The sequence below is a fragment of the Ovis canadensis genome, chromosome 1 (genome assembly GCF_042477335.2).
Source record: "Ovis canadensis isolate MfBH-ARS-UI-01 breed Bighorn chromosome 1, ARS-UI_OviCan_v2, whole genome shotgun sequence".
Taxonomy (NCBI): domain Eukaryota; kingdom Metazoa; phylum Chordata; class Mammalia; order Artiodactyla; family Bovidae; genus Ovis; species Ovis canadensis.
In genome coordinates, this window is record NC_091245.1 from 275,338,020 (window position 1) to 275,353,286 (window position 15,267).

A 15,267-nucleotide genomic window follows, 5' to 3' on the forward strand; every position below is an offset into this window, starting at 1 on the left:
CTGGGGGCCTCCTCTGGGTGGTTAGAACAGGCAGACTCCAAGAAAAATCAGGAGACTAGCATGGATGAAGATAAGGAAACGGCTCAGTTTAGTTGCTTAGGGGAATTTGGTGTATATTGAAGCAGTAAATTGAAATATAGCTCTGAACTGCTAAACGATTAAAGTTGCTGAACCAAGGAACTCTTGGCCAACTGTCCTTTTGTGAACTAAACTGCTCTATCACTCCATGCACCAGGACTTATAAAATCACTTCAAGATACCTTTGGCAATACGCTGTGAGAGTTACTAAGACTCACTGAATATTTACTCACGCTTGTTCTCATGCATTCCTCATGTGTCCCTATGACACACAGAACAAACAGAAATGCTTCTAATACTCATTTTGCAGAACAAGATGCTGTGGCTTAGAGAGGCTTGCCCGAGGTCTCACAGTTATCATTGTGGACCTCGCATGTAGGAATCAGATCCAGGCCTGTCTGGAGTCCCTACACTGAACGACCTTATTTTCACCACCTCCTGGGTGGCCAGTGATGCTAGGTCATGCAGGTTTCAAGTGCTATATTATGCTGCTGGAAGGGACAGCCTAGCAGTGAGTGGCTTCTTTACATAGCAGAAGCTTTTGAGATATAAAGCTTTTGTGATGTCTTAACAAGTTCCAGCGATTCATAGTTGAAGCACAATACTTATAACATGAACACCAGATAACCTAGACAGCAACTATGTCAAGAAAACCTAGATAGCCACTATATAAAAAAATTTAGCAACCCACAAATAGGTTGGAATCAGACAGATGCAGATTTTAAAGTTGCTTAGTTTATAGCCTCCAGTAAACTCTGGGGCAGGCTTCCAATATTCCTTAGAGCTCCCTTTTCCTCATTTGTAAATGGGAATGAAAATACAAACCACAGAGAGTTTGGGAGTTTAATGAGATAATGCATTTATAATATTTGAAAATGCTTGACCCTCCATAGAGGCACAAGAAATACTGATGTTTCCCTCATATCTCCATGCAGCTAACCATCCTTTCCCATAAACTAAATCCTAAGTACAATCAGAGAAACAGAAGTGATTTAACTGCACAAATGAGAAAACTAAGAAAGGCTAGTGACCGCTCCAAAGTGGTGCATGTTTTAATAAGAAGCAAACTGGATGTTCAGGCAAACTGAATCTGGTTTCTTTTGAGACACATCAAGCTACTGTCTGATATCCCTTGATTTGGGAGTTTATTGCTCAAGAGGAGCTGGTATCCTCCACTATGTTTGTACAGGCTTTATCAGCTGTATCATTCCAGCCTCATTAGTGCTCAGACCACAGCTTAGCCACAAAGGCCTCACACATGCTTGTTTGTTACAGTAATCACTCGAATTATCTTTAAAGTGTACTTTTCTTATTTATTTATACATTCATGACTTCTGTTTTGACTTTCCGCTTGGCTTTCTTTCACCCTATCAAGGGCAGATTAAATAGTTCCAAGATAATTTTCAGCCTTATATGAATACATGGAAATGGGTATTTCATGTGAAACAGGAAATTCATGTGGAAGGTTTGGCTGAAGTCACCAGGCACATTACAAAGTGTGGGAAGAAAGTGGAGTGCAATCTACATAGACAATCCTGACCGACGGCAGGGCTCTTACACTTTGGCTCACACACTGGGCCTTACGGAAGGTTTGTGCTCAGAGCCCAGAAGATTTACAGAGGGGACAGTTGGTGTGCCATGAGTCTCTGCCCACAAGTACACACACACACACACACACACACACACACACAAGAGAACATAATGTTCTCTTTAATTGAAGAGAGAGGCACTTTGAGAGGCAACCTGGAGATGATACAGCCAAGAAATTATGAACAGTAAGATATGATGTCATGCTGCTTTCTGCAAAGGAGAGGCACCCACACTGGAACACCGACACAGGGGGGCTGGAACTTCCAGGGTTTCCTGGGTGCCGGGAGCCAGCGTGAGGAACTCCGCCCATGGCAAAGGTCATGAAGAAGGAGGCTTGGCATACGCAAAGGCGTGATCAAGCCTCAGGAAACCCCGTTCCAGAGCATCTACCCCCAAAACCAGAGTCTGTCTACTTTAGTGTTTCATGCTCTCGTCTACACCTCTGACTTTATGGGGGGCTGTTCCCCACTGGTTCCCTCAGAGAAGGAGTAAACGTGCAGCTCCAAGTCAATAAAAATTCCTGGGTGTGACAAGAGTGTTTCAGCTTACAAACTCCTCTGAAGTTTATCTAGCCTGCCTGTATAGGTTCGTCCAGCCGCATGTGATTGTTTACAAGCCTCCCAACCTGAGAGGCATGAGATGTTTTAGACTTACTAAAGGCAAATTCCTTTGGGCAGTTGGAAATTATTAGTATAGTGGGCTTGGTTAGGAAGTATACTGATGAAGGGTTTTTCATTTGTTGTGCCAATAATTGCTGCTAATTCCCTGCCCTGGGTGGGACAGGGGTGTCTCAGGTCAAACCTCTCTGCTGACAGACTAGCTTGTGTGATAGGATTATCCATACTCCTGCCACTACGCACATGATTGTTTACTACCTCTTAACCATAAACAGCACAGAGAGTTTTGAAGTATTTTGAGAGTCTTAATTAGCATAGGGCTTTTGTTATTGTTGAATCAATGATTGCCGCCAGGCTTCCATATCCTTAGGCACCTGGGAGTATATTAATCAATGTATTTGGAATATAGAAAAAGAAATATAGTAGTTTTTAAGGTTAACAATACTAGACTTTTTGAGTTAATGAATTTTCTGTTTTGTAATAGATCACTGTACTTTGTTATAAATCACTGTGTCCTTGCTATGTAAACATGTATCACTATCTTATCACTATCTTAAGACTAAATAGATCTTAAGGGGAGCATTGGTGAAAGGATTTTCATTGTTGGGCTGATGTTTGCTGCTAAATCTCCATATTCCCTGCCCTTATAATGAATATAACTAGCATATAGGAGAAATAAGTATTAACTTTTAAGCATATAGGAGAAATAAGTATTAACCTTTAAGATTAATCATGTTAACCTTGGGTTAAATAAATTCCTTTCTTGATTGTAACTCACTACACCCTCACCCTATAGGAATGCAACTTTATTTGGAGGGTGGTGCCTGGTTTAAGAAAAAACACTCTTGGAAAAAATAAGTTTTTTGGTTATCAGAAAGAAAGGGTCGTAAAATGTCAGCAGGCTTCATGGCCAGAAGATGATGTAAAACCCCTAAGATCTTTTTTTATGTAAGGCACCTGATTTTGATAAAGGTCAGGACTGCTGACCCCTGCGTGACTCTGTATTCATCCCTATGCATTACAAAAGGTATATAAGCAAACCCCAAAATAAAGAAATCAGATCAGTTCCCGGAAAGACTGATTCCCCCATGTCGTTCTTTCTTGCTCCCCATCTTTCTGGCTGAATTCCCATCTGGAGCGTGGGTGCTCGCCATGTCTACTTACTTGTCCCAGCTTTCAAGCCCACGCCAGAAGGAGCCCAAGGACAGGCACCTTCCGATATTCAAGTGGTGCTGGTGGCCCAGCGTAGATGGTGCAAATTCCTTGTCTTGGAATGTTATTGGTATCCCACGTAAACCAAGTTATTCAGCCTCTTTTTCTCTCCTACTATTTTCTGGCCAAATTCCCATCTGGTGCATGGGTACCCATCAAGCCTACTAATTTTGCCTGGGCTTCTAAGATTGGACTGGGGGGGCCTCAGTGCCTCCTTTCCTTCGGGAGAATGGGAAGATGCCTGCGGCCTACGTAGGTGGTGATTGGTATTCCATGTGAACCAAGTTATTCAGCCTCTTTTTCTCGGCTAATTTTCTAATCCCTCTCTGTCTGTAATTAAATAAGTTATTTCCAAGGACGCCGACTCCGTCCCCACCTTCGAATTACCCTGGATCCACCGGGGCTGGACCCTGGCACCTGGGGAAACTGACCCATAACTGTTTCCCATGGAGTTGATACAGCTGCACATAAGAAAGAGCTGTGTTCAGCTTCTCTGGTCTCCCATCCAAGAAGGCTGCCTGGAGGGGCAAAGAGATAGCAGCAGATAAAGTGGGCTGCTGCTGCTGCTGCTAAGTCTCTTCAGTCATGTCCGACTCCGTGTGACCCCATAGATGGCAGTCCACCAGGCTCCTCTGTCCCTGGGATTCTCCAGGCAAGAATACTGGAGTGGGTTGCCAGTTCTTTCTCCAATGCATGAAAGGGAAAAGTGAAAGTGAGGTCATTCAGTCATGTCCGACTCATCATGACCCCATGGACTGCAGCCTACCAGGCTCTTCCGCCCATGGGATTTTCCAGGCAACAGTACTGGAGTGAGTTGCCATTGCCTTCTCCAAGATAAAGCGGGAGGCATCCCTGGGTGCCCCGAAGCTGAGGAAGGCATAAGGGAACAGCTGGAATTGAGAGATGCCCACTTTCCTCAAGGGACAGATGCACCTGATGAATATGCAGAAGGGGAAATCTTTGAAGCAGTCATGAGTGGGCCCAGTTTAGACAAGTGTTGCTGAGAAAATGGAGTTCTGAAAAGTGCCATCAAGTGAAGAACTTTCCTGATCCTCTGGCCCATCTCCCTTGTCCAGCCCATGTTGGAGAGGTTGGACACCACAATCAGTAAGGAGATGGCAAGGCCTGGGAGGAGGGGGCAAGGTGGGAGGTGGGGGATGAGCACTAAAATGCCAACCAGCTAAAATGGTCATGGTGACTGGCCTGCAGCAGGGAAAGCACAGTGAACTTGGTTGAGTGTAAAGTCTGAAGAGTTATCCAAGGATGGACATATTCATCACCAAGAAGAGGTCCACTTACTTCTTTAAAGTGACTGGGGGCAAGGTAAGAGCTGACCCCATGAATAAATCAAATGGGTCGATGGTAGACAAAAGTGAAGTGACTTGATGATGACGTCCCAGGTGTCATGTTTATTCAAAGTCATGTTAAATATGTGTTTCCTCATTTCATCTTCACACTGATCTTTTGAACTAGATGCTTTGTGGTTCATTTTTACAGATGAGAAAATTAAACTTAGGAAAGTTAAGCCACTTGTGCAAGAAAAAGTGGCTATTAAATGGGCATTTATAGTCCACTAACCACTCATCTCCAGAGCTGCCTCTTAACAACCGTGTAGCTTTCCTCTTCCTGGTGGAAATCTAGGCTTACTCTTTACCATAGGTAGTCATACAGAATCACAGCCAACCCAGTGGGGACTTTTATAACAATAGAAAAAGTTATTTCTCCTTCAAGACCTTTTCTTCCATCTGTTAGAAAAAAATGTCAAAACGTGCTAATTTTTAAGAAAATATTTACCAACTTCTGCATTGAAGTTTCACATTAAGGCTCTAAACTCTAAGATATTGCCTCGCTACCTGTGGCAGCAGTTGGCAGCCCCACTGCCAGGAAACCCAAATCTGTCAAATAGCTTGTTTTGGGGGAACACATTCTTCAGCCTCTGAAACCAACCAGAGTGTGAACAGGCCTTGTCCTCACACCTTCAGAAGGTGAGGCATTCCCACCACAAAGAGGGCATATGCTCCCAGGAGAGGAAAACTGACAAGAGTCTCATATCCTGTGTCTCAATCTACAAGGGACAGAAAACACTTGATAACTGTGAAAGGTTCCATTTGAAATCAACAGGCATGAATCTGCATTCTCCCCACAGCCCCAGAGAAGGCATAGACCCTAGGGACCTGTTGGATACTCACTGCTGTCACCCCCGGAGGTACAGATGTTACGAACAATCCTCTTCTTGACCTTCTTCAGTTCGTCAAAGTTGTGAACTGTCAGCTTCTTATCGGCGGTCCCGGTGATCTGAACAAGCTGCTGGTCATCCACATCCCCAATGCCCACGGAGTAAATGTCGATGCCTTTGTGTCTCAGCTCTTCGGCGGCCTGAGCCACCTCATCTTGGGACTGGCCATCCGTGAGTACCAGCAGCACCTGGGGGGTACCTGTGTGGATCCGGCTGCCCATGTCCGGCCGGAAGTAGTGCCCCACCTGCCGCAGGGCAGCGCCAATGTGGGTGTATCCAAAGATCTGCTTGATGTTTTCAATCTGAAATGAGATCTCCTTTTTGCTGATGAACATTCCCAGGGGGAACTCTGGCCGGTAAGTGTGGCTGAACTGGGCAGCTCCTATACGCACTCTGTTGTTACTGATATCAAAGTCTTGAATGACAGATGCCAAGAATTCCTTCATCTTCCTAAAGTCATCCGGATGAATGCTGTTTGAACCATCCATGAGGAACACGAGATCGACTTTTTCAATTTCACAGTCTGCAAAGAACACAACAACAAAATCAGATCGTTATTATTTCTCTAACTGAGCAGGGGAAGTCAAATCAATATGACTGGAAGCTGACTGTGGCTCAGATCATGAATGTGTTATTGCAAAATTCAACTTAAACTGAAGAAAATAGGGAAAACCACTAGACCATTCAGGTATGACCTAATCAAATTCCTTATGATTAGATTAGATTACATCTGATACACAGAGTGCCTGAAGAACCATGGATGGAGGTTTGTAACACTGTACAGGCGGCCATGGTCAAAACCATCCTCAAGAAGAAAAAATGGTTGAAGCGCAAGCTGGAATCAATATTGCCAGGAGAAATATCATAACTTCAGACATGCAGATGACACCACCCTCACAGCAGAAAGCAAAGAGGAACCAAACAGCCTTTTGATGAAAGTGAAAAAGGAGAGTGAAAAAGTTGACTTAAAACTCAACACTCAAAAAACGAAGATCACAGCATCTGCTCCTATCACTTCATGGTAAATAGATGGGGAAACAATGGAAAATGTGACAGGCTTTATTTTCTTGGGCTCCAAAATCCCTGCAGATGGTGACTGCAGCCATGAAATTAAAAGACGCTAGCTCTTTGGAAGTAAAGTCATGACCAACCTAGACAGCATATTAAAAAGCAGAAACACTACTTTGTTGACAAAGGTCCATCTAGTTAAGGCTATGGTTTTTCCAGTAGTCATGTATGGATGTGAGAGTTGGACCATAAAGAAAGCTGAGCACTGAAGAATTGATGCTTTTGAACTGTGGTGCTAGAGAAGACTCTTGAGAGTCCCTTGAACTGAAAGATGGTCAGACCAGTCAATCCTAAATGAAATCAGTCCTGAATATTCATTGGAAGGACTGATGTTATGGATGAAACTCCAATATTTTGGCTACCTGATGCCAAGAGCTAACTCATTCGAAAAGACCCTGATGTTGGGAAAGATTGAGGGCAGGAGGAGAAGGGGACGACAGAGGATGAGAGAGTTGGATGGCAGCCCCAACTTGACGGACATGAGTTTGAGTAGACTCTGGGAGTTGGTGATGGACTGGGAAGCCTGGTGTGCTGCAGTCCATGGGGTCGCAAAGAGTTGGACATGACTCAGCGGCTGAACCGAACTGATAGGGAAATGCTATTTTTGAAGGTGGTGTTTTAGCTTATGCCACCCTGTGGTCCCATTAACTGGAGAAAAATCAGAGACACACAACCGTGTCACAAAGTCAGTGTGAGGATAGTCCCACATCCTTTTGGGCTTCTCTTTTCTGTTTGGCTTCACACCATTTTCTTTTCTGAGATGCCGGAGAACTGGAGGTGCTGTGACAGAAAATGAGTTCTCACCTGCAATCTAGGCTTAACTTCCAGAAAGCCCATTGCCAGTAGTAGCATAACAAGAAAAATAAATGACACACCCACCCAGGGATGCGAACAGACAGACAGATGGTCTTTATTATTGACTTGGCCTTGCTGGCCAGTTGAGTCAATAAGCGCTTTTCTCGTTTCTGGCAAATTGAGTTTTAAGACTCAAGACTTCCAGCCTATATCTAGTCTCTTTGCCTCGTAACCAGCCCACTTTCTGGTGCATACAGGCAAAAATGTCCACTTGAGAGAAATGATTTTGAACAATGCACTATGGTTTGGAGATGTTGCCCTTGTCTTATCACAGCAAATTAACAAAAAGAATGTGAAAGGCCATTGCCAGTGAATGAGTTATGCTTGGCACATGCTCATATGTGTTCTTCAGCCTTCTGGAAAGCATTAAAATTTCCTTGAATTCCCCATAGAGCTCCTCACTGACCTAACTTTATTAATTCTCATTTTAGTCTCAAAAAAGATGAAAGATATCTTGAGATTTCTGTAGCTGAGATAAGCAAGGTAGAGATAAACTATCGGGTGAATAGATCCTTCAGGAACTGATTAGTTCATTAAATTCCTTTGTTTCAGATTCAAATAAAGGAAATAAACTTTCTTTGTGCCCAAGGGAGAACATTCAGTATAAAAATTCAGTTTTGACTTCTACAGTGGACTTGAAAAGGTCAGTCTGAATTTAAGACGTTGTCCAATAGAAGGTAAGAGACTCATCCCAGCTTTTGTTGAGATCCAGATGGACTTTGTTAGTTTTGTGAACGAAAAAGATAGTAGCTGTAGTCTCAGGAGGCACAGCATATGAAAAACAGGAAACAAATAATTTTTAAAAGGAACTGCACCAAGATATTGAAATCCTAGATTAATATTAACTCTCCTAACAAAGATACTTGGTATTTTTAGTAAAACCCATCCTAATAAAAATACTAAGGAGTTTTAGAAGACCATAATCTCCCTTTGATATGAAATTGTAAATTGGCAGCTGAACAAATGAGTGAATGAATACACCCATGCATGGATGTGGCAACACAATTTCGAGCTGCCAGAACAGAAACATGGCATCTAGGGCAGAAGAAGTCCTGCATGCTCTCTGCTCTGGAAACATCTGAGGCTAAAATTGGGTGTTTAGCACTGGGCTCCATGTTTCAAACGAGCCTGTGCCATAACAGAAACATGTGAAGGTGCAGGGAACTTCTGGACTGGAGGAGATAGGACTTCAACCAGTGGTTCTGAGCAAGAGAGGGACTTGATTTCTTGTGTAAAGAACAGAAAGAAGAACTTTCTGTGGGTGAAAGTGGCATGCAAAAACCCATTTGTGTTCCAATAAATATCGCCTGTTCAAAACATGGTGAATTTTGTTGGTTATTCATTTGAAATATAGCGGGACCTACTGTGCAGCACATGGAGCTCTGCTCAGTGTTCCGTGCCAGCCTGGGTGGGAGGGGTTTTGGGGGAGAATGGAGACATGTGTACGAAGGGCTGAGTCCCTTCACTGTTCACCTGAAACTACCACCCCATTGTTCATCGGCTATACCCCAATGAAAAATGTTTCTGGTGTCAATAAAAATTAAAAAAAAATTTTTAATTAGAAAAGGAAGTATAGCCCCTCTTCATCAACAGAAAAAAAAAAAATGGCGAATTTTCCATCACTGGAAGAATTTAGGTAGAGGTGAGTAGGAATGCTGTAGAAGGTTGAAGATTCCACAAGGTGGGAAATTCTACAGAACCTTCAGTGCCCCATTTGGTTTCCTGCTTATTTGGACCTCTTCTGATAATTAAGAAAATGTAATGGATGAATCTTACCTACTTTTGAAGTGTTACATACGCTGGCAGACACATCTGAAAATATCCCCTTCAGACCTCCAAAAGTTTCCACGAAGAAGTACTTGTCACTCGATCCTGCCATAGCCAGCAGCTCCACAGGGTTGGCACCGGCGATGCCCACAGCCAGGACAAGGATGCCCTTGTCCCTCAAGGCCTTGGCTGTAGCATTGAGCTTATCGGCATCATGGGATTCCCCATCGGTGATCACGATGAGGACCTGGGGGACCCCTTTGTGCAGACGGCTGCCCCGGGCTTCGGTGAACATGTGGTCTGAGAAGCCCAGGGCCTCAGCGGTGTAAGTGTTGCCCCCCATGGGCTGGTCATTCTGGAGCACCGAGATCACCTCCCATTTGGTGTCAAGGTTATCCAGATAAAATAGCACCTCCGGGTCATCTGCGTACTTCAGAGCCCCAAACCGGACGTGATTCTTTCCCACATCAGCTTTTTTCACCAAGTCGATCATAAAGTCCTTCATGATATTGTATTCATCGTGGTCAATGCTGCCAGAACTGTCAATTACAAACACGACGTCTAAAACTTCAATGCGCTTGCATTCTGAGAGAGGAAGGCAAAGGAAAACTGATGAGCTTAGCCTTGCCCGTCATGGGGGACTCACACCCCCGAACCCGTCCCCCCGCATTTTAAATGCCAGGGTGTCCCCTCCTTGGGATCAAGCTATGCATCTGAATGTCCACTCTCTGGATAACAGACACGATACACATACTCATCTGTGTGTCTTTTAGGACAAGGCAGATGTGACATGAAGCCTGCTGCAGTGGGTGGGTGGGGTGATAGTCACAGGGCCTCAGAGATAAACATGACAAGTGCTTTTGGACCAAAGAAACCCAATTCATAATTCTGGGGAAGTTTTCCTGTATAAATGGTACCTTCAACATGTGCTTTCATTTATACAAATTTATCTGTTTTTTTTTTTTAAGCCACAGGGATCATGAGGTTTTATTCTTAAGATAAACCTTGGGGGAAATGACCAGATGAAAATAAATTTGGCAACACTATATTTTCTTCATTGCTAACTTTCCAAGGTTGTATTTTCTCCTTTTTTGACTTTCTTAAAACATAATCTGTATTCATTTCTGGGCTTTGTTATAGAAATGAGCCCATTTCACACTTGGCCCAACCAAGTGATCCTAGCATGACCTCTCATTAACTTTTTAAATGTGGGGTCAATGCCATGGAAAAGCAAAGTAATCTATGTGTGTATCACATTGTATTCTCAAGGTGCAGAGTTCCAAACCCCAACTCATTCATTCTAGAGAAGTGGACTGTAGGATGGTGAATGATTTAGTCCTTATGTAGCACCATCTGTCTACAGGCCCGAGGAAGGTATGTTTCAACTGCTACCTCATCCATTTTGGAGAAATGGAATTGTGAAAAGGTTTCCCTAACTCTTCCCCAAGGCTCACCACATTCCCTTCTTTGTGGTAGGGCTGTTGCACACCCTTAAGCCAATACACTTACCCACCTAACTAGAGGCCGCATGTATAGAGCCACGACCATATCACCCAGAAAGCCTGGTTCCACACAAACAGAAACGTCCCCTGGGCCTTCAGCTGCTCAGCGGAGCCTGCTTGGATTACCCGGGAGGCTGCAGGGTAGCCTGTTCAGTCAAAGCACCCTTCAAAGAGGTCGTACTTGTTTTGGTTGGAGTTACCAGGATGCACAATCCAGGTGTACCCCTCTAGCCACAAAATATAGATCTCAGTCACCAATACTTCGAGTGCAGTTTGGCCAGAACTGTTATTTGAACAACAAGATGGTGTCCCTTTTTTTCCTTCAAAATTCCATTAAGATTCATCTTCTTCATAGAAGTTTTTCAGAATGCCTCTGTTGTCAGGCCCCATGGGTCCCTTATTTCTGCTGAACCTTTATTACTTTCATTCTGCAGTACCCTGGGAACACAATGATGACTACCCATTTATTTCCTTTGAAGCATCCATTGCTCAAGTTCCTATATCTTATCCCTCCTTTATAAGATTTTATAAATATCAACATGTTTTTACAAAAATAATCTCATTTTATATAAGTATTTTAAAAGTTTTAAGAAATTGTAAAATGAACAAACATAAATAGTGGATGTTAGGTCAAAGGGGAGCCACCTTATCCAGGGGTTACGTCCCTCTACTACCTGTCTTCAACAGACCACATGTTGCCCCTAAACTCAGATTATATAAGGCTGGGACCCTGCCTCAAGGTGGAACCGACTCTGTACTGTAATTCATGCGCCTGTGCTCACTGCTAGATCAGGCTGAAGCCAGACTCTGGCTGAGAAAACCTCCTTGCTTAACTTCTACCCATGCCCTGTCCTGCTTTCCCTACTTCTCTTCTGAAGACACTTCAATAAATCAAAAATTCTACAAGTAATAAGTCCTGGAGAGGGTGCAGAGAAAAGGGAACCCTCCTACATGGTTGGTGGGAATGTAAATTGGGGCAGACACCATGGAGAACTGCATGGAGGTTCCTTAAAAAAAAAAAAAAATAGAACTGCCATATGATCCAGCAATTCCACTCCTGGGCATAAATCCAGAGAAAACCATATAATTCAAAAGATGCATGCACCTCAGTGTTCATAGCAGCACTTATACTAGCCAAGACATGAAATAACCTAAGTGTTATCAACAGATGAATGGATAAAGATATGGTGTATATATATATACATATATATGTGTGTGTGTATATATATACTCACACAACTGAATATTAGTCAGTCATAAAAAGAATGAAATAATGTCATTTCCAGCAACATGGATGGACCTAGAGATTATCATACTAAATTAAGTCAGACAGAAAGAGACAAATATTATCTATCACTTATTTACAGAATCTTAAAAAAAGATACAAATAGACTTATTTACAAAATAAACTCACAGACATAGAAAACGAACTTATAGTTACTAAAGGGGAAAGTGGGGGAAGGGACAAGTTATGAGGCTGGGATTAATACTATACATAAAATAGACAACCAACAAGGATCTATTATATAGCACAGGGAGCTATACTCAATATTTCATAATAACCTAGAAGGGAAAAGAATATGAAAGAGAACACACGCACTGTATGTAGGTGTAACTGAATCACTTTGCTGCACGACATTGTAAATCAACTAGACTTCAATAATTTTTTTTAAGCCATAAGTAAATAAATCGCTTCCATAAGAACTCCTGATTCAGACTCTACTTCTAGGGAACCAGACCTAAAATCCTGTACGGTACTATTTTCCTTAAATGGAGGATTCATCCCCCTACTGCTTCGTCTACAAATGGGAAAGAACCTAGGTAGATCTGAATTGTTCCTTGCTGTCTGACTTTAACAGTTCTGTTGAGGAAACTTGCATTTCTATATGTGAGCCAAAAGCCACTAGGATAAATAGTTCCAATTGAGCAAAACCGGTTTATAGTGTTCAAATAGTAGATTGCTTAGTTCAAGAAGCAAGGACCCACATGGATGTGTGGTGTTTCAATGATCCCCCTGGTGAATATGCCCATGCTTACCTTCACGGGGGCTGCATATTCCAAAAACAAGGTCATCCTCAATGTGCTGCAGAATGTCAAAATTCTCAACATAAAAAACCATCTCTGGCCTCCCGCTGATCTCCTCCAGCTGGGTGACGTTGGAGCCAAACACCCCTACAGAGTAAATGATGATGCCTTCTTCCCGAAGTGCCACCGCTGGGTCCTTGACTATGTCCTGAGCCTCGCCATCCGTGATGAGGATGAGGAATTTCCTGACATTGGGCCGGGCTCCCTTGGCAGGGCTGAAGTACTGAGACACAAACGTCAGGGCGCTACCCGTCAAGGTGGTTTCTCCAATGTGAGCCATTCGGTCTATGGCATCTGAAATCTCCCCCTGGGATGTGTATCTGTTGAGCTGAAACTCTTCCTTATTGACGTCACTGAACTGGACCACACCGATTTGCACTCGATCTGCTCTGATCTGAGATTTGCTCACCAGGTTTTTCATAAATGTTTTCATTTTGATGAAGTTCTCTAGTCCTATACTGCCAGAACTGTCCACCAGGAACATGATGTCGGCCTTCATCTCTTTGCAGGCTGCATGGGACAAAGGAGATGGGCTATTCAAGTTGGCTTCATGTGAAAAGATGAAGAGTGAACAGGAAAATCAAAAACACAAACAGTTCTATACGATGTTAAGCATGTGCTTGCTAAGGCTTGTTAGCAGGTAAATAAAGCGTTGAAGATGATGAAGGGGAGCCTATTCTCTTTATTATTTAGAAATCTGCTTTAACATATAGACCAGGGCTTCTTAACCTCAGCACAACTAACATTGTGGTTGGAGAGTTTGTACTGTGGAAGGCAATCCAGGCACTGTAGGATGCTGAAGGATGTTCAGCAGGATCGCTGTACTCTACCTGTTAGATGCCGTTAGCATCCCCCCAGTGATGACCACCAAAGGTAAATGTCTCCAGACATTTCTAACCATCCCCTAAGGGACAAAATCACCCCTGGTTGAAAACTACTGACCTAACTCTAGAAGATTTCATACAAGTTTTATTAAAAAGTGATTAAATAAACCCCTAATACTCCTTAAAGTCAGAAATCATTCGATCACATTACATGCAATGGTCTAATGATAGATCTATCCTCATCAGAATTTGTGGCGATATACTAAATAATACTTCTTAGAAGCCAATTAACTAGCACTCCCCCCAGTTATGACCAGCAACCATGTCTTTAGACATTGCTAACTATCCCCTGGTGGGGGGAAGTCACCCCTGGTTGAAAATTACTTACCTAGCTCTAGAAGATTTTTATACAAGCTTCGTGAAAAAGCAATTTAAATAAACATAAAACACTCTTTTTATGCATCAGATAATAGTTAGAGCAACACTCTAATAGGTCCTCCATCTTGTTCTGGAGAATAAACAGCTCCACACAGTGAAGAAATTTCAGCTGGGATATTTATGCCCTTTCTCCACACCTGCAATGTCAGATACTGAAGGGTGCAGAAGCCGACCGTATAGAAGGGAGAAACAACAAGGTCCTACTGCATAGCACAGGGAACTATACCATAAATGGGAAACAATATGAAAAAGAATGTTTATATATGTGGCACCGTAGAGCAGAAGTCAACAGAACATTGGAAATCAACTCTCCTTCAACAACAACAGAACATTTAAGAAAATACTGCAGGGAGGCAGTTTGGGAGCTGAAGTCCAGAGGTAAGAGGTCCTACCTTCTTCAGCACAGATTTCTTGAACAACCTGGTTTCTTATGTCTTTCAAGGCATCAAAGTCATGCACGTAGTAGGCCCGCTTCTCCTCGCCGGAGATTTCACGCAGCTGAGTCTGGTTAGCCTCCCTGACCCCGATGGCGTAGACGTGGACGAGCTCCTCTCTCAGTCTGTTTGCAGGCCCCAAGACGCTGTCCCGGGACGCACCGCTGGTCAGCACAACGAGGTGGGAGGGCACCCTGCCTCCCCGCTGCCGCTTTGCCTTCTGCAGCAGCCCCAGGGTGAAGTTCAAGGCGGCACCCGTGTTCCTGTTCCCGCCCATCTGCCTGATGTTCTCGATGGCCTTTCCCACGTCGTGCTTGTTCGTGTATTTACTGATATCAAATTCCAAGTCCCAGCGGTCGGCGTACTGGACAGCCCCAACCCGCACCTTCTGGGGAGCGATGTTGAACATCCCTGCGACCTCTGACAGGAAGGTCTTCATCTCCTGGAAGTCTGTGGCCTGGGTGCTCCTGGAGCCATCGATGAGCAGGTAGATGTCTGCTTCCTCCGTGTCCACACAACCTAAAATGCAACCCAAAACTGAGTGTGGCATCTGGGCAAGTG

At 43.5% G+C, this 15,267-nt stretch overlaps 1 protein-coding gene across 2 annotated transcripts in view; it reads right to left on the minus strand.

Annotated features, from left to right (window-relative positions):
- COL6A6 (collagen type VI alpha 6 chain) overlaps positions 1–15,267 on the minus strand; it is a 124,415-nt gene that overhangs the window by 99,411 nt on the left and 9,737 nt on the right. For both annotated transcript variants that reach the window (XM_069568296.1, XM_069568290.1), the window contains exons 5-8: positions 14,665–15,225; positions 12,963–13,520; positions 9,433–10,008; positions 5,687–6,256 (exon numbers count right to left, since the gene is read on the minus strand). In XM_069568296.1, coding sequence (XP_069424397.1) covers positions 5,687–6,256; positions 9,433–10,008; positions 12,963–13,520; positions 14,665–15,225 — 2,265 coding nt within the window. The remainder of the gene's footprint in view (positions 1–5,686; positions 6,257–9,432; positions 10,009–12,962; positions 13,521–14,664; positions 15,226–15,267) is intronic.